The sequence below is a fragment of the Lates calcarifer genome, linkage group LG24 (assembly GCF_001640805.2).
Source record: "Lates calcarifer isolate ASB-BC8 linkage group LG24, TLL_Latcal_v3, whole genome shotgun sequence".
NCBI lineage: Eukaryota > Metazoa > Chordata > Actinopteri > Centropomidae > Lates > Lates calcarifer.
This window is the reverse complement of record NC_066856.1, coordinates 10,935,262-10,953,443: the sequence shown is the minus strand read 5'-3', so window position 1 is coordinate 10,953,443 and position 18,182 is coordinate 10,935,262. Positions and strand designations below refer to the sequence as shown.

At 44.0% G+C, this 18,182-nt stretch overlaps 1 protein-coding gene across 5 annotated transcripts in view; it reads right to left on the bottom strand.

Moving 5' to 3' along the window:
* Positions 1-18,182, bottom strand: part of ncoa2 (nuclear receptor coactivator 2) — a 53,427-nt gene that overhangs the window by 11,023 nt on the left and 24,222 nt on the right. For all 5 annotated transcript variants that reach the window (XM_018673977.2, XM_018673978.2, XM_018673976.2 and 2 more), the window contains exons 5-11: positions 15,401-15,504; positions 12,503-12,680; positions 10,142-10,330; positions 7,650-7,751; positions 6,237-6,377; positions 5,984-6,131; positions 4,098-5,454 (exon numbers count right to left, since the gene is read on the bottom strand). In XM_018673977.2, the coding sequence (XP_018529493.1) occupies positions 4,098-5,454; positions 5,984-6,131; positions 6,237-6,377; positions 7,650-7,751; positions 10,142-10,330; positions 12,503-12,680; positions 15,401-15,504 (2,219 nt within the window). The remainder of the gene's footprint in view (positions 1-4,097; positions 5,455-5,983; positions 6,132-6,236; positions 6,378-7,649; positions 7,752-10,141; positions 10,331-12,502; positions 12,681-15,400; positions 15,505-18,182) is intronic.

The following is an 18,182-nucleotide window of genomic DNA, read 5'->3' as shown; positions in this document are numbered from 1 at the left end:
GGTGGCAGTGGTGGGAGAGAGAAAAGCCCTAATGAGGTCAGGAATGATGTAATGCTCCTGTACGCTCTCTGTTTGCTCTCTTCCTCCTCCTCTCCATTCTCTCTCCTCCCACTTTCTGTTCTCTCGACTTCTCTAGTTGCTTTTACCCTTAATGGGTCCTATTTCTATCAATCCCTGTTACTCTCTGCTTTCAATGCATGTCCGTGCATGTAACACAATCCACATCCTTCTTTTCCTGCATCTCAGGCTGGGATACTGTATTTAATTAAAGCTACAAGGATTTTTAAGGCCAAATGACCATTATTAAATATTTAGTTTCAAGCCATGTCCCATTTACAGATCACAATTTAACATCTTGATGCCAGAACTCACTCTAGAAGAGAGTGAGAGTGTGAGGGCACATACATTACAAGATGCAGTCTGATGAAGGGTACACATGCATATTTAAAAATCCTGTATGTAATTTTTTCTTTTTTTCGCTTCAGTCGTGATCCGTTTATTTATCTCCATACCAAACACACAAATAGTCATTACTGCCTAGTTGAAAAACTGTGTGGTGATGAGGGAGAGAAACTGAAACTTAACATGTGGTTACTTGGTAAATTAAAAACATACAAAAAAACAAAAAACAGATAGAATCCTCAGCAACACTCAGGCAATAAGCAACTCAGATTTTACACACTTTTGACTCAGAAATGAACCATTCAGAGTAAAACTACTGACGACGTGTCATATATTTCAAGCGTGTTTGATACACAAGGCTCAGTTGCGTGCTTAGGAGCAGCAGAGGCCGGCCTTCTCTCAGCAGGGTGGCGATGAGGCCCTGCCAAATGTGTATTCTTAAAATTTGACTTGTGTCCCTCTGGGGCTCAACTTAAACCAGTGATGTCTGTAGACAAATTGCTCATAATCCAGCCATTTATTTCAAATCTGTCTATTTCATGTGCAGTATGTGCCCTAATGTCAACACAGAGCTCAGGGCAGTAGGACTTCTGTGTCTTTCTCCGTGTCATTTTATAGGAAAGGGAACTGAGAAACCGGGTGGGTAAAGCAGAAGTGCCACTGTCAAGTGATGAAAAAGGAAAAGTCAATTCACCCCAGAACTATGTTGGCTTTTTCGGAGTAAAAGAATTTAACAAAAACAACTTGCCAGAAATCTATTCACATTTTGAAAGAATTGGAATGGCAATAATTCAATTCACAAGGGCAGCAGCAACATTACTTGCAATCCTTATTTACTGTAATATTTGAAGGTTAACTCCCATGTTGGGAGTGTTACTCGTGAGTATTTTTTGTTCCCCCTTTTGCTGCTTGTATTTATTATAATAAATTACATAATTTGAATTATTTTGCAATAACTGATTTGGTTTCTGAGGGATTTGAACTAGAAAAAGCATCAGTAAAAAGGGAAGTTACTCAGCAAATCAACTTAAATCAACTGAAGTTGCAGTTCAATTGTAGTCTAATAACAATTTCTAGAAACCGGATTTTTGTATGTTCACATATTCACTAATCTATCCAGTATAACATGCTCTCAGTCATTTCTGATGGCAGTCTAATCTTCAAGTAATGACACAGGAGTAATTATTTGAATAATATTTGTGATAACTAGTGAAATACACCCTTCCATGTCCTTCAGGCTATTACTGGCTCAGCAGGTTTTGAAAACCCTTCTTGTATACTGTACAGAGACCCACATAATGTCCGGTACAGTGGGCATATTTTCCTGCGAGTGAGCACCTATAGAAATGACATGTCTTGGCATGTGGTTTGACATAATATTCTTTCTTATATCAAAAGAGGGAAGGAAAACTGAAGTACTAGGGCCAGCAGAAGCTACTGGAGGGCATAACACATAGTATCAGACTGTGTTGGCTCTTATGAATTCATTGATTTATTTATTTATTTTCTTTACCCACTCACTCATATGCAGGGTCAGCGAGGGGCTATGACTATTGTGACCTACATCTGTCATACTTTAAAAAAACAGTCAATACTGAGCTAAGCTGAAGTGATTTCAAATGCCATGGTGCCCAACTACATTAATTACATGGAAAATATGGATATCGCTGCAGTAGACAGTGTTTGCCACAGATAATCCCATCTCCCATAGGGCCATAGGACTAGAGAACCATACCTATAGTCTCTTCAGCCATCAGCTAAGCCACTACTACAGAGCTCCACTCTGATTTCTCATTTAGCCCTGCTCCAGCCATCAATAATTCAGCCCTCAAACAATCATGAGGAGGAGAGAGGCAGAGAGAGACACACAAGGCAAGAAAACAGTGGGTAGGTTAGTGGAGAGAAAAGATGAGTGGACGTTTTGACTAGTACAGTCAGCTTTCACACATGGCGAAGCAGTGTTTCACCAGTAAGGAAGAAAAACCCACTCACACACGTAATGGCTCTAATGAAGCCACAGCTTAGTTCACGTCAAACAAATGCCCTTCTCTACTTAGTAGAATCTGTCAGACTGGAATGAACCATCACCATCACTGAAGCTATGAACACTTTAATCACCATCTAAATGTGAAACCCAGAATTCACCAGTTTCATTTGTATTGTCAACACGAGAGAGAAATTAACAAATTCATGCTAATAAAACCCCCAAGCACCAAGACGTTCATATTAAACCTTTAATTCTCTCAGTTTCTATTTCCTTCTATTGTTTTTGCGTATGTTGCTTGCTCTACAAACACACCACTCCCTCTCCCCTCTATCTCCATGGTAGCAGAGAGGACATGCAAGAGCATATGGCTCATCATTTTCACTCTGCCTGCCGAGGCTGGGCTCTCCTGGGGGTATCTACACCTCTCTCATCTCTCTTTCTTTGTTCAGTTCAACAGCAGCTCTTATTATCCAACCAATCACCTTTTTCCTCTTCTTCGTATGTACCCAAGTGGCCAAGCACGTACTGTACATGCACTACCAGGTATAGCTAGTTGACATTCTGTACCACTACCCCTCTGTCTGACTGTAGTGTTTCTACAGAACGTGCCACAAAGAAGGAGGGAGACAATGAGACACAAATGTTTTTTTCCCCAATATCCTGATTAAACCTACACTGCTAAGAATTTCCAATAGGTCAATCAATACTTTGTGTATTCACACCTTTCTCCAGACCAGGATCAAGATGAGTTTGGGCACAGTTTTGCTGTTTAATAAAAACCTTAATTCAATGTTAGTGATTTAAATAGCATCTATGTAACCTAGATTACCTGACTAGTTGAAGAGGAGGAAGGTAATGCGGAAAATACAGACAGCAAAGAGTGGAAGGGGCATTGATGCAATTTTGTGTTATTCTATGTAATTCTGTGGTTTAGTGTGTGACAGAACTACATTCGCAGACTCGTGTCTTGGATGTGTGTTTAGTAGAGCGCGCCGTACACAGGTTTCCTGTATGAAAGGTTACCAGCCTCACCAAACACTGGTTTTCTTTCCTGCGTTAAAGAATCAGAAAGCTCAAACTCCTGCCTTCACAGAAATGTTGAGTTTTACCAGCGACACTCTCCCTGCTCGCTCCCTTTTTACTCTTTTCTCCTCTTCTCTCTTTCAGCGCCAGGTCTGACCTGAGCTCGATGCCAAACCTGAGGATTCTGGCCAAACGCAAACAGGATCAAATGGCTGGAGAACCACAGGGGCTCCTTCCAAATGTCACAGTTGTTTGAAGCTGGCGGATAGCTTCCCTCAGCTTGTGCTGCCAACACATAGGCAGTGAAAGGACCAGATGTGTTTATGTATGTGAATAAAAAACATGCATGCATGTCTTAAGCATGTATGACAAGACTACAACATCTGAATGTGACTATAGATAGGTCACTAATGCTGCCTGACCTCTACACAGCCAGACCATTTTTGTGTTTAGCTGTAACATCCTGTGTGGACATGGGACTTGGAGGAGCCAACATCTGCTACCTAACCCAGATTAACGCTCAGACAGAGAGAGGAGGCAAGTGGAGCAGTACAGGGCAAAAAGTTTTGGTTTTTGCGATGGGCTAAAGAGAAGGAGGTTACAAAATCACTTTTAGGGCAGCTGTAGAACCTTTCAGTAATACTAAATGTTTCTCAGTGAAGAGCAAAGTATGTTAAAAACTGACCTGCTCAGCCCGGTCGTATCCTGCGTCTTGTTTCTCTGCTTTAACATGGGTGCTTTTGCCCCCTTCGACCTTCACCTCCCCAGGCTCCAGCTTAGGGACCTTGTCCTTCAATACAGTGTCATCCTTATCCAGTAGGTAACGTAGCAGGGCATTGTCCTTCTTCTTGGGGCTCAAGGGCTCCTGCTTAGGAGTAATTTCTGCCCCAGGGGTTGTACTACCAGCACCCTGGGTTTGGTCTTGGCCCATCTCTTTGCCTGTGGCCTCTGCAGTGAGTTTGGCCAGGTCTACAGGAGACGTGCTGTTCTGTAGCAGTTGATGGAGGATCTTGTGTTTTTCTTTGAGGGATGTAGCATGTGTGTTTCCTCCTGTGTGGCCACCCCGGACCCCCGTACCGGCCTGGTCCTTGCCCTCACCTCCTGTGCCCGGGGACAGCGGTGTTTCTAAAGGCTCTGGCTTGGTGGTGAGCAGTTGCAGTAGCTTGGTGTGGCCCTTGTTGTCATGAAGACGACTGTGAGTGTCATGGCCATCAGGGGGCCCTTCTCTCTCCTCTTTGGGCTCAGACAGGTTGCTCTCTGTCTGGCCCTGGGTGTGCCCCTGGCCCACCTCCGTGTGAGGGCCAAATGAGTCTCCCGTACCACCAGCAGCACCACCCCCTCCACCAATTTTTGACATCAGGTGAGAGTTTACCCCTGACCCTGGTGTGACCCCAGCTGGGGAGCCTATCTTCCGGTCTGGGGACCCCAGTGTATGTGCATGAGGGGGCCCATGCCCGTGTCCTACACCATGGCACTCACTCAAGGCTTGTAGAGCTGACAGAGAACTGCTAGTGTAGCTGTTAGCATGGGCACTTGTCGTGCTACTACTGCCTGCTCCTCCAGGTCCTCCACCACACATCCCCACCGGAGATGGTGAATGCAGGCCTCCTGCTACGCGAGGGCTGCCTGCTCCCCCAGGACTACCACGGTGCCTGGGTGACAGCATAGAGTTCTGTTGGGGTGGATGGGGCCCTCCAGCCGGGCTGGGGCTAGCGCGAGAGGGGCTATTCATCCTCCAGTTTGGGCCCTGCTGTGGTGGCTGCATGCCCCCAGTGTGGTTGTGTGGAGGGGGACAGCCAAAACGGTAGCCCTGCATATGGCCCATGGCTGCTGGTTCTCTGGGGCCAGCAGGTCCTGGAGGGGAAAAAGGCGTACTGTTGCTGCTGATGGTAGTGTCTTGGCCCTGAGGCCCCGAACCTGGCAAACTGCCTGGGGTTGGAGGAGTCATGGAGGGAGTAGAGGAGTTCATTGGTTTTGGAGCCATCCCTGTAGCCTGATTGCCAGGACCCATATCCTGGCCCATTCCACATACTGTCTGCTCCCTAGAGTTAAAAACAAACACACAGATAACACAGCTGATTAATTCAAGGAGTTTGTTTTTTGCTTGTTTTTTTAAAAAGAATTTTCTGTACAAGAAAATAGAGAAAATTGGTCACTGCAAGGTCTTGGGGCTTATCTTGAGCAAGTGCAACATTGTTTTTGGAGAGGGACCTTGCTGCTGTTCTTTGAGAAATCTAGTTGTTTAAAATCTACATTGAATTAGTGGCAGAAGTTTCAAGTAGCAAATGGGCAAATACAGCCACAAATATCCGTATATACCACAAGGAAAAGGCAGGAAATAATGTTTTATTTTTCTTTTTTGGATAAACTTTCTCTCTGATTTCATTGAGACATTATCCTCTGAGACCCAGACCACAGACAAGCACGAATTTGCATGTTATCCCATCCACACACAACATATGAAGCCATCAGGTTGTGCTGCAGGGCACTGACAGGCTACAACTTGTCAGCATGTTCATGCTGCAGATTTGTCTCTCTGGTTCTGACACAGGTGTACATAGTGAGGCATACCTCTGTAGAATGTGCAGGGACATGTAGAGCTGGGGTTCGTTGGTGGCGGGCGAGCGCACCAGTTTGCTCTTGGTGTGGGCTGACACGATGGTCCCATCAGAGAGGGAGAACCTGTAGATGGGGCTGAACGCTTGGCCATGGCGGAGTACTGTGGACATATATGCACTTATTAGTAGATACACACACAAAATATTCTTATTTTGCTAATTAAGTTGTATAGTTGCAGGATAGCTGTTGCAGTGCACAGTATTACCTTCCTGCTGATGTCTCTTGGCAAAAGACATCTCTCCATCATTCTGTAGGTGAAACCTCTGAATGCAGCGCCTCACTAGATCCTCCCAGCCTGGTTTCATGGATGCCCGCAGCAGGCTGGTATCCAGGGACGTTATCTTACCTAAACACAGAGGACCAGATTTGGTAGGCCTTAGTCAGAAATGGTAGCAGGGATTTCTATACACATGCACAAACCCACACTGACAGAGCTGATGGGGATTTAATCTCTCTCTCAAACATAAATATGTAGAGCAGCTTGTTGACCAGAAGATGTTCTTCACTTGGCCACTCAGTAGCACAACAGCTTGCAATTTGGTTGAATACTAAGGATTTATTCTTTTTACATTTTAATCACAACTTGTCAAAGGCCCTAACTAGAAATGGTAGTGAGAAATTAAGTAAGATTGTCATTTACACACTTCATACAACAGGTAGAAGAATTGAGCCACATCAGGGCAGTTTAGGCTTAACTGTCTTTCAAAGTCGACAAATGCATTGTGTGTAAACACACATGCACACTCACTTGTAGCAGTGTGACAGTTCCTCACCGGATTGCAATTTAAATGGAGGCAGTGATGCGTTTAAAGGGCTGACAAGCAGACTGCTGCGTGAATGACAGCCAAGGGACTGAGTAAAGACTTGTCACACAAACAATCATAAGAAGCCTTTTATAGCGTTAAACTATATTCAGCACGCTCTCTCAGTCAAAAGACTGCAGAGGCAATATTGTTTTCCAAATAACTATGAGAGAAAAATTATACTCCCAATCTTGACCAAGAAAATTCTGATAACAATCTAGAATGGCATAAACAGACAGGCAAACAAACATAGGTATGCATACATGTACACCTACAGATGGGGTGTGGAGCTACAGTAAATTACTATATGTTAGTGAGTAACTATGTGTGTGCGTGTTGTGTCTGTGTGTATGCATGCCACACACGAAAAGTACAATCACATCAAAGAGCAGGTGAAACACAGACAACTGTCTGCATCTCTGCGCCACTGTTGAGACAGGTACTTTACCTCCCAGAGCGTAGACAGAGGTGGGAAATAGGTTCAGCTAAAAGACTCACTCCTAAGGACCTTTACCAAGGATATAATAATCTTTAAATACTTAGACTGTGGTGTCAGGTGATTTATGGGCTGGTGACATGGGATGAGGCGGTGCATGGGGCGGTGCCTTACTCTGAGCAATATATTATTTTTTGCAATGCTTTATTTAAACTACTGTGGGTGTGAAAATGATTGTAAACTGGTAGTAGGGAGGTCATAATCTTAAATGGTCACCATGATTGGCATAATCTATTAGCCCACTGGAGAAAGAAATCAGTTTGCTGTGTTTTTTTTCTTTAGATTAGTTTGCTCCTGGCTGTGTGACTGGTTTGTGTACCTTGCAGGTCCTGGCGCGTGGTGAAGCTCTCATGCGTGGGAAGCATGGGTCTTTCCTTCATGGGCACCCTGCGGGCCACACAGATCAGGCACGACTGAAAGTCTAAAAAAAAAAAAAAAGAAGAAAAACGGGAGAGAAAGAGATGGAGAACAGAGGAGCAGACAGAGGGAACATGTGGAGGAAAGAAATGATGTAGAGGATGTAACAAAAGGGACAGGACAGAGACATAAGGGATGACGGGGGATGGGAGAGGAGAGAGGAGGGGAGGATGGGGGCGTAAATGATAGAGACGGAGGGAGGGAAAGAAAATGAAATGCATGTTATTCCCAGGCAGCATAATTAATACAGTTATTAATGAGCATGGGGATCAGAGCTCCGCTCCTTTCATGAGGAGGAGCAGCTATTGCTGGCAAGGGAAATGATGAAGTGTGACCTTTGAAGGTGTGTGGGTATGTGTGTGTGAGTTCATGCGTGTGTATGTGCGCTCGCGTGCACGTGTCTCCGGCTGGTCTCACCTACAGTGCCATCTCACACTGATGACACCTCTCCTGGCCCAACATTAAAGATTGCCATCGCTCAATTATGACAGTTGCCTCTAATACACACATGGATGACAGTGCCAACACCAGGACTGGTGTGACCCCAAAAAGTCTGCCATCTAACTTTCCTGTGCCAGTAATACCCCACAATCCCACATGTTTCTGACTAAGAAATGCATGCCAGGGCTGACACACACACACACACACACACACACACACACACACACACACACACACACACACACACACACACACACACACACACAGATTCCTCATTTTGACTTGCAAACAGTGCCTCTTGGGTGGTCTAGCCGATAGATCTGTGAATCTCTCTCAATTCTCTTTCTCTCTCTCTCTCTCTATTCCTTCCGTGTCTCCATCTATGGCTGGACAAATTCCTGCAACTGTAACCACTGATCCTGCTTTACGACCCACACACATGCACACACACACAAACATTCACACACCTCTGGCCTGGGTCCTAGTTAGTCTATTTGCCAAAGTATGGCTGGCAAGCAGCTGGTGCACAAAGGAAGCCAGAGAGGGGAAAAGACAGGTTGAGACTAGACTTGGAGTGAAACATTTGCATTTTCCCTTATTGTTTTAATTAACCACAGAGTTGTAGTTTGGCAGGGGGGATTATGGTCTCTCATCAAAGCCAATGAGCAAATAGGATTTAGGTAGTTAAGATGCAGAATATCACATTTGTTTTGAGGGCATTACGCCTCTATGCTTTAGAGGGCTGGAAATATCTGGACAAAGGACAGTCACTTGTGATGGAAATTTACTCAAACTACAGGATCTCAAGTTCCTGTATAAAGCCATGAAAACCACTGGAAAAGCCCAGTGACCTCTCAGTGACTGAACCCTGAAAGGAGATCAGAGACAACATACAATTTAAATCATTTCCTAGGAAAGGCGAGCAGATGTTTATACTAGTTGCTACCAGAAATGCAGCTTCTTCTCTTCTCTACTTCCACATTCTCCTAAACATGCACAGAGTGTTCATATGCTGTTGTGTTGAAACCTATTTGAAGGGTTATCACAAGTCTGGTTCCCTGTTGCAATACACATGATTAAAACACATCCTTCCCTTGGAGTCATGAGCTCTGATTTGTGAGGAACGTATATGAATTATAGATGGGCTTTAATGACAGCTGCCCAGCCTCTCGTCTCCCTTGTGTCACTTAACTTTTCATGGATGTAAGCTGAGTGGCACCAGCACTACTCTTCATCAGTTGCTTATACCTCTTTTCACATACAATGCCAGTCATAAGGTTAAATCTCAATCTACTCATAACAGCTGTAACTTGAATTAATGTTTAAAACCATTCTCCATTCTGCAGCAGTCACGTCTTTCACCTCTTTACTCTCTTTTGTCTTAATCAAGGTTTAAGAATTCTTTCATTCCACCGCACACTGAAGGTGGCAACACTCAGTCTGATGTTACATGAGGGTAAAGACGCTTGTCTTCTGATTTTGTTGTTGATCTCGGTCTGCCAGACTACTTCAAGTTTTTCCTATTTTCTAGATGCCTTCTTATTATTATAATATACTTGAGTGTTCGATTATTTTAGGCTCTCTAAAGCAGCTTTTCATTCCTCAGTCATAATAGTTTGCCTTTTGTCTGTGTGTCTGCTGACTTTTGCCTCCCACAATGACTGCTGAGTGTTTTAGAAATTGTTCCATTGTATTTCAGGATATATTCATTTAGAGGGTCTGAGATCTTAATCGAACTCCAAAGTTTCTAACTTTTCTCAATTCACTTTTCATGATTCCATTCTTAAATTTCATTTGCAAAGGTATTGAGAACTCTCTGTATCAGGGATGGAGGCAATTCAGAGTTTCATCAGACCCCAAAACTAATCTTGTCTGAAGTTATTCTATAGGGTCACTACTTTAGTTCTCGATTCACTCTCTTTTCCCACGCTATCACCCCCTCTGCTTCCGTACCATCTCCTTCCTCCTTGATGGACTTGGGCTCCGAAACGGCAAAGCACTGCATGGTCTCATATTTCTGCTGCTGGGGCTCGTGCTCGTGTGGCTCGTCCTGGCTGTCGCTGTGGGGGTTGACCAGCATTCGGCAGTTGAACGTGTGGCTGTTCCTCCTCGGACCCTCGCTGGACCATGGGACGCCATTCACTGCAAGGAGAGCGAGAAGGGGATATTTTCAGTGTAGCCTCGTGGGGATTCGGTTTGACAGATTTTACTGGAGCTACAACAGAACAACAAAACATGGAAATCGGGAGCTGCGATGTAGCGAGCCAAGAGAGGCATAGCGAGAGCAAGATGGAGAGAATGGAGGTGGGGAAAGTGTAAAAAAGGAGAGAGCAGTTGCTGGGTAGAGATCAGTCATATTGAGCAGTCAGAACCCTGAGCCATCTATACACAGCTATGCCAGACTTCCATATGTATGTCCTCTAAAACATCACTGCCAATCTTTCTTCTTCTTTCCAACACTTTACTCAGGCGCAAGCAAACATGCATGTTCACACATGTACGAGCAAACGCACGCACACATACACAGAAAAAAGAAAAGAAAAAGAGACATGTACAGTCACACACACAACTCATTTCACTCTAGCAAACTCCATCACACTCCATCTGGTTTGTGATCTCATTCGGTGCATTGATAATCTCCCAGTATCTGGGACACAGCCCACTGATCGTTTCCAGGGTACTCGGCTCTGCGCTGCTCTCCCACCCAGATGGCTGGGCACTCAGACCTCAATCCGAAGCACCAGGAGAGAAGGGGAGAGGAAAGGGGAGAAGGGACTTAGAAAGAGCTCCTGATGGGGTACGCTGACATACATTACAGTCACCTGATGAGTGGAGGAGATGTGGAGGTAGGATGTTAAATGGGTGGGGGTATGAGAGAAGAAAAAGAAGATGGGGAGAAGGAGAGGGCAAAACTAAAAGACTTAAAGAAAAAGGAAATGTCTGTCATACAAAAATAAATGGCCTGTTTTCATGAAATGAGTAATGCTAGGATAAAGACAATGATTTTTGTGGGGGGTGTGTGTGTGTGTGTGTGTGTGTGTGTGTGTGTGTGTGTGTGTGTGTGTGTGTGTGTGTGTGTGTGTGTGTGTAAGAAATGGGAAAGTCAGAACATGAAAATGGGAACTCAGTGAGAGTGTGTGGCAGAGAAAGAGAATAACACACAACATGAAGAGAAGGGGGAAGGAAGGGCATGCAATGAGAATACAGGGAGAGATGCTGCTGACACGGGAGAGAAGCCAAAAAAGGAAGTTAATTAGGTGAAAAGAGAGGGAGGAAGAAGAGAAGAGGAATAGCAAATGTCTGGGTTGAGCATCAGCAAAAGAGGAAATGAAGAACCTATAGGTTTTATGCACCGTGCCAACCTTATGTAACACTTTGTTTTAGCCCGTTTTCCCACATCCTCTCCAAGGTTGTTTAACCATGAACGTTTTTAAGTGTTTTAATTAAACTGACACCACTATCAAATAGCCACCTACTAACAGGGCTTAATTTGTGCCAGATCCTGTTGGAGCAGGATCCAGCAACTCTTTTGTCACAATCAAAATCTGTAAATGTGTGAATACATTTTGTGTAATATTGAATGTTGGCTGTTTATTCTTTTATTTGCCATTGAAGTTACTGGTAAATCGCTTGTTTGCCTACTTTGGATGCATTTTAAATCTGACTAGGCAAAAAAAGAGAGAGATAGGAGCCTACTCAATCAGAGGAGAAGAGATCGATAGACAGACGCTCAGTTCGCTCAGTTTCTTAGCCTGCTTGCTTTTCGTGATTGTAACTGTAACTGAAGTACTGCAGATTTTCTGATGCGTTCTGGGCAAAATCAGAATGGCCATCAGGTAAACTGGGAGAAATTCTGGTGGGCTGTTGCATAGGTGGGCCAGTGGATAGTCAAAAAATCCATTAAGTTTTTACCAGCCCTGTTAGTCCCTCCCTGTGTGCCTGTTATTCAGCACGTATCCACCCCTGGGCCGGTCCGACTCTGTCATTTTTTCTTTCCCCTGACCCAGCAGAACAGCACCTTCTCTGTGTTCTGGGACCTCTTGATTTACAAATTAAGCACTGCCTACAACATACCTGCCTGAACAGGGAGAGGAAGAGAGGTGATTAAAAAAAAAAATTTTTTTTACAAGAGTTGAGCGCAGGGGTGTAAATGAGAGCAGAGGTAGGAATGATGCAACACAGAGGACATACATGCGGAATCAGGAAGAGAGAGAGATGCAGAACACAAATGACACAGCGAGACTGAAACTGACAGGTAGAAAAAGCTCGTGAGCAAAGCCAAACGCTGGCAGGGAAAATAAGCTCAAGGCTAACCGAGGGATTTGGGCAGCAGGTTCTTGATGAACTCGGCATGATCGCCGACGTGCAGCACGCTGTAGACACTGGTGTTCATCAGCTCCTCCTGGTTGTAGCGCAGGTACTGGGTCACATTCTCAGACACGAACACAATGTTACCCTCCATGTTCACTACAAAGAAGAAGCCGTCCAGGGCCTGGAAGGGAGAAAGAGAGTTCAGGAGTTTGTTTACGGAATTTTTCACCTTGATACAGAACAAATGTCTGAGAGTGAAATGGAAGCAGAAGTAGGAGAGTAAAATATGTTTGGGCACCTTTACCTCCTACTAGTACTCCCTCCTATTACAAATACTAATACTGCAGCTGAATAGGTAATTAAAAGCCTGGTCCTACCCTGATGTGCTTTTCCCTACTCTGTGCTGGTTTCAAAGTCTCATATTCAACACCGCCAGCTAAAATTCAGTTCACGAAAAGGATTTCCAGGGCTTTGTACGGAGCCAGAATAACAGTTACAGATGCAGAGGAAGCTGTAAGCTCTGCAGAGTTTTATGTGTATGTCTGTGGTCAACAGTAGCAAAAAAAAAAAAAAAAGTAGGACAAAACTATTCAAGCTGCACATCTGCATTGTGTCTGAAAAAGAGGTGATTAGTCCTCTTTGTGCTGGGTACATCCATCACCCCTGCAGATGCTCAACATCAGCGTGGCTGATATAAAGCAGGATAAAAGCATGTGCCTGCGGAGATTGGAGGATGTGAAGGAGGAGGAGCACTTAATTGAAAGAATACAGCCCCAGGTCAGCCATTACACACAAGATGGTGTCAATTAGGCCATCAAATCACCCAGAGCCCTTAAAAAGGAATTCTGGTGGTTGTAAAGCTGTAAAAGCTGGTGACAAGATAAGAGACAAGAGACTGCTGCCAAGGTGTCGTCTGCTCCTCACCTCTGCTTAAATAATCATTACCTACACACACGCCGCACGCACGCACACACATATATATATTTATAACAAATAATTTGCTGAGTCTGGTCTATAAAGCAATTAGCCTTATATATTTTGATAATACAAGGCATATTAACTGCATACTGACCTCTACTCAATTGCCTGTTTTTGTAACTGCATTACATACCTGGGATACATTTAGGGGTGAAGCAAACCCATGCACCCCAGGTTACACATAACCTCATGGGGTTATATGCTTTCCCCTGTACTGCATTAACACAGCATGAGCTGAAAATAAACTTAAGGAGATCTCATCTATCACTGCATGAAGTGGAATGGTTCCAAAATGCAACATGGTTGTGTAAGTCCACCCTGTGTGAAGGAAGGCCATGTACTGGACAAGTAGGGCAAACAGAAACAGAGCAAACACTCTCTAGTGCCAACTCTTGCCTTCTTCCAGACACTCTTGCATAATGCTGTTAGCCAATACCTTAATTTACAATGCCCTGATTAAAAATAAACTGTAGACATGACTAAAGCCTTTATAAATGAATATACTGTAAATAAATATACTCTGAGCCACCACACTCTCTGTGTACCTGTTCCATTTTGCGCCTGGCCCATTGTCTTGATATATGACTCTATTATGCTTATCCTCCCAGTATACAGCAGGTAGCGAACTGTTATAGTGAGAGGAGTAGGGGTCTGGCCAACTCCCCTCTCCTCCACAGGCGTTGCCATTATTTATGATGATTCTGTTGCTTTGCAAACCAGATCTCTCTTCACATACAGTCTTGCTAAACATGATATATTTTCAGCATGACAAAGCATTGCTATCCTGCTAGAAACAATTCAAACTGGTCTCTAGCAAAGCCCAGTATAGAAGCGTCTCACTTTTTTGGGACTGACCTAAAAGAAAAATCATGACCTTTGAAAGAAAAATCATACTTATCAAAAAAGGGATGATACTGGAATCTGTGAGGAAACTCTGTTATTATAGCTTTAAAAATTCAAAAGCCCTCCACTGATGTCGTCATAACACACAACAGCAACCATAAGGGGCGGTCTAACAGGAATGCAAACTATATGTCACAACAGTCATGTGACAGAACTAGACTTGTTCCCAGAAGGGTTAAAACAACATCACACTAATGTTTTTTTTTCCACGGCCTTCTTTGTCTCTCTGTGCTTGCATGAGTGTGGGCAGCGGAGAGCCTTGGAGGAGGGTCACGGGGCGCGTGGGTGCACTTCCTGCTGACAGCCATTCTCCTCAGAGCATCCTGTAATGAGCCCGGGCTGGCGGACGGGGTGGGGGTGGGGGGCATGGCTAGAGTGGAGCGGGTGTGAATGGCCGATCGCTGTGTTTTGGGGCTGCTGACAGATGGGAAAGCATGCAGGCTGCACTGGGCTATATTTAGCCGTGAGTTAGCATGTCGATTCAGTGACGCTGGACCAGGAGAGCTATAAATATTCCATGACAGGACAGATCTAGAGGCGAATGAAAAGAAGATGGGAGGGAGAGAGAGAAAAGAGAACTGAACAAGTAAGAGAGAGAGAGAAAGGGAGGGAGGAAGTGAGTGAGAGGACAGGCTCAATGGACTGATTCATTCGCCAGGCTGTTGCTTTCTTTCCCATTATACGTAAGCACTTCAGTGGCCCTCCGTGGGACAACGAGGCCATTGCTCTGTTCGGTGATTTACAGCCAATCCGGGGCAGATACAAGATGCTGGCAGCTTTTTACTCCACACAGCTACACTCACACACAACCACTACTGGCCCATTTGTGATTGTTCTCTGCGGATAGCACTCTTCATTATATACCAATCATGATTTAAAGAGGAGTGTATATCCTATGTGAGTGTTAGTATGAGTGTTTGGATGGGGTACTTCAGTTTGAGTGTTCGGTGTGTGGTATTTCATAACATTTCCTTCCCAGATATGACACTATGAATGAGCAAGAGAAGGCCCTCTACCCACCTCCAGCATCATTGGTCCCAAGGCATCTTTGTCAATCACACTTTGGCCTGTTGATGAGACATCAGCCTTCTGCACCTCCTCCTCATTTGCTGCGGCAGCTTTTTCTGTTGATGGAAAAGCCAGTGGCCAAGGTTTAGAGGCAAACAAACAATGAAAACAAATGGATTCAGCTGATTCAATATGGATATGATCTTTATGAATCTGATGTCAATGTCAGTTGCTGTAGTTCTAAGTTATTCTGTTATTATGGGAAACAAAACAGGACAGCAAAACATGACAGTCAGAAAGGAACTGAGAATTTTGCTTTCCCCATGTAATCAACCCACATACTTAAAAGAGGTCACTTTAACAAATATCTTTCTGGTTACAAAGCAAACACATTTTTTGCCTTTGTAAAAACATGTTGCCATGGCTCAAACTCAAGCACAGAGCAGCCAGCGCAGTGAAAGGTTATTGTAAATGAGTGTGTCAGGGCACGCAGCTGCCACGCTGGTGGCAGCCACTGGATGGATTGCATTGTTGTGAAAAAAAAAAAAAAAAGGCTATTATGGAAACACAGTGACAGTGTGTAAACAACTCTTGTTCCAAACAGAGTAGCATGTTGTTACTACACAGTCAAGCAGCAAGAGTAGAACTTTGTAGCTAAAAAAGTGACCATAAACATTTATCCCATTTTAATCAAGACAAATTATTAATTATCATTAATAATTCCAATTATTATCATTTGTTACAATAATCAGTCTTAATTTTGAGCTGTTCCTACAGAACCACCATTTTATATTTGGAAAGTACTTCAGTCTCCAGTCTCTTTTCATATGGACCGTCTTTCTCAAATAACTTTGCTACAGTGACGTCTTGTGAGCTCATATGCCGATTGGATTTCCAAGTATGGATGCAGACGCTATGACTTACATACTCAGATACACATACTTGTGATCTGTAATATTACCAAACTGGACCTGTGCATTACAAAAATCTAAATAATTTGACAGGTACATACTGATAATTAAAAATGATAAATGATTCCACAGCCTAATAAAATGCCATAAATCTTTAAATGTGAGGATTATGTGGTTGGTTGAATTAGAAGCGAAAATTTAGAGTATCCTTATCCATAGAGCTCCTGTACCTGCTCTGTGGCACTGTGCATTTGTCCATGTGAGTGACTGGGTTAATAACCATGCAGAGAAGCCTTATGTTCAGAGCGTAGGCTGCCCTACTTTTGGAGATGATGATGAGAGGCGGAATATGAGTGGGCTGTTGGGGGGACACATTTAACTGTCACACCACGCCAAGAAGAGGGCTGACCATATGGTGAGAAAATGTTGCGGTGAAAAGCAAACAAAAATCACGTCCTTCCTCTTTTTTTTGGACGTAGATGTGTGAAAGCTGACACAAATGCAGGTTTCCCCCTGCTCTGTGGGCCCACATTCATCTCTTTCAGCATTAATGATGTGTGCATCAGCAGGACCTCTCCAGGCCCAGCGGGGCCCAGTATACCAGCACAGCTGCCCTGGGTACAGACCCATCACTCAATGTCAGTGTGGCCCTCACTGGCTTTCTGCCTGTCTGCAGAACTGTGCCACAGATAGAGGGAGGAATTGATCACTTAGAAGGGTTGCATCTGGTAATAAATGTATTAATAACGGACAGCTGGGCTTTTACTTTGTTGGCAGGAGTGAGCACAGAGTGTAAAGAAAGCTGTAAAACTTGGCTATGCCATTATTTTATAGGCTCTATAAAGATATCATTATGCAACATATTGTCTGTTAATGTGAAACAAAATGGAAAAAAAATCATATGCTAGGCACACAACTCCACCATGATTTCAATAAAGAAAATGTAGGTAGACAGCAAGAGAGGAACAAACAGGGATAAAAGGTGGGAGGCCACTTTGCTGCACTTCTCTGCAGTGCTGTGACACCAATCAGTGAGTTATTATGTCACATTAGTGTAATTTATTCAGTAAAGTCACCATAAACTGAAGTTATCTTTTACACAGCAACAGTGCTGTCAGGCGGAAAATAATCTGAAACACATAGAAAAAGAGATGGACTACAAACAATCAAGTACAGGCCCAGAACATGACAATAAACAGATGAGAGAACAAATGGTGGTGGTAAAATCTACTTTGAGCATAAAGACATCTAAATGAGCTTTCAGCTCATTCCTGGTTCAACAGGAAGTACAAGAAGAAAAACGAATGGCTGCTGAAATTGCTGCCCCACTGGATCTCAGTAAGATGAGGTGCAGGAGCTTTCTATGTAAAGTATAAACATGTGTCTCTAGCTAGCCGGTAAGGTCTGGAGAACAAAGCAGAAAGGAAAGGACTGTTTAGCACTTCCCTTAGTGCTAGATGCACAAACACAATTATGGCTGGGGATGTCACTCTAGCCTAGTGTTAAAACACAAAAAAAGAGAGAGAGAGAGAGAGAAGAGGAAGGGTCGGGAACGAGGGAAGGGAGTACGGAATAAGACAGAAGAGTGGGGTGGGGGAGGGACGGACAGACGGTAGCCAGAGTTTGTGTGTGATTTTTGCATCACATTGTTCATCATTACATAACGTGTGGCTCTGTGAGTCACATAAAACAAGATGACATCATCAGCTGGTCTGATTCATGTATACCTCGAGTGAGCCACTCTTTGTCTACAAGTCACACTGCTGCTTTTCATGTACGTACGGACCCAGCTTATTCATAACCTAGTACTTGCTTTGAGTCTATCCTTTGGACCTGTAAGCGGGGGGGGGGGGGACTGGGACTTCATTGAGCTTGACCTGTTA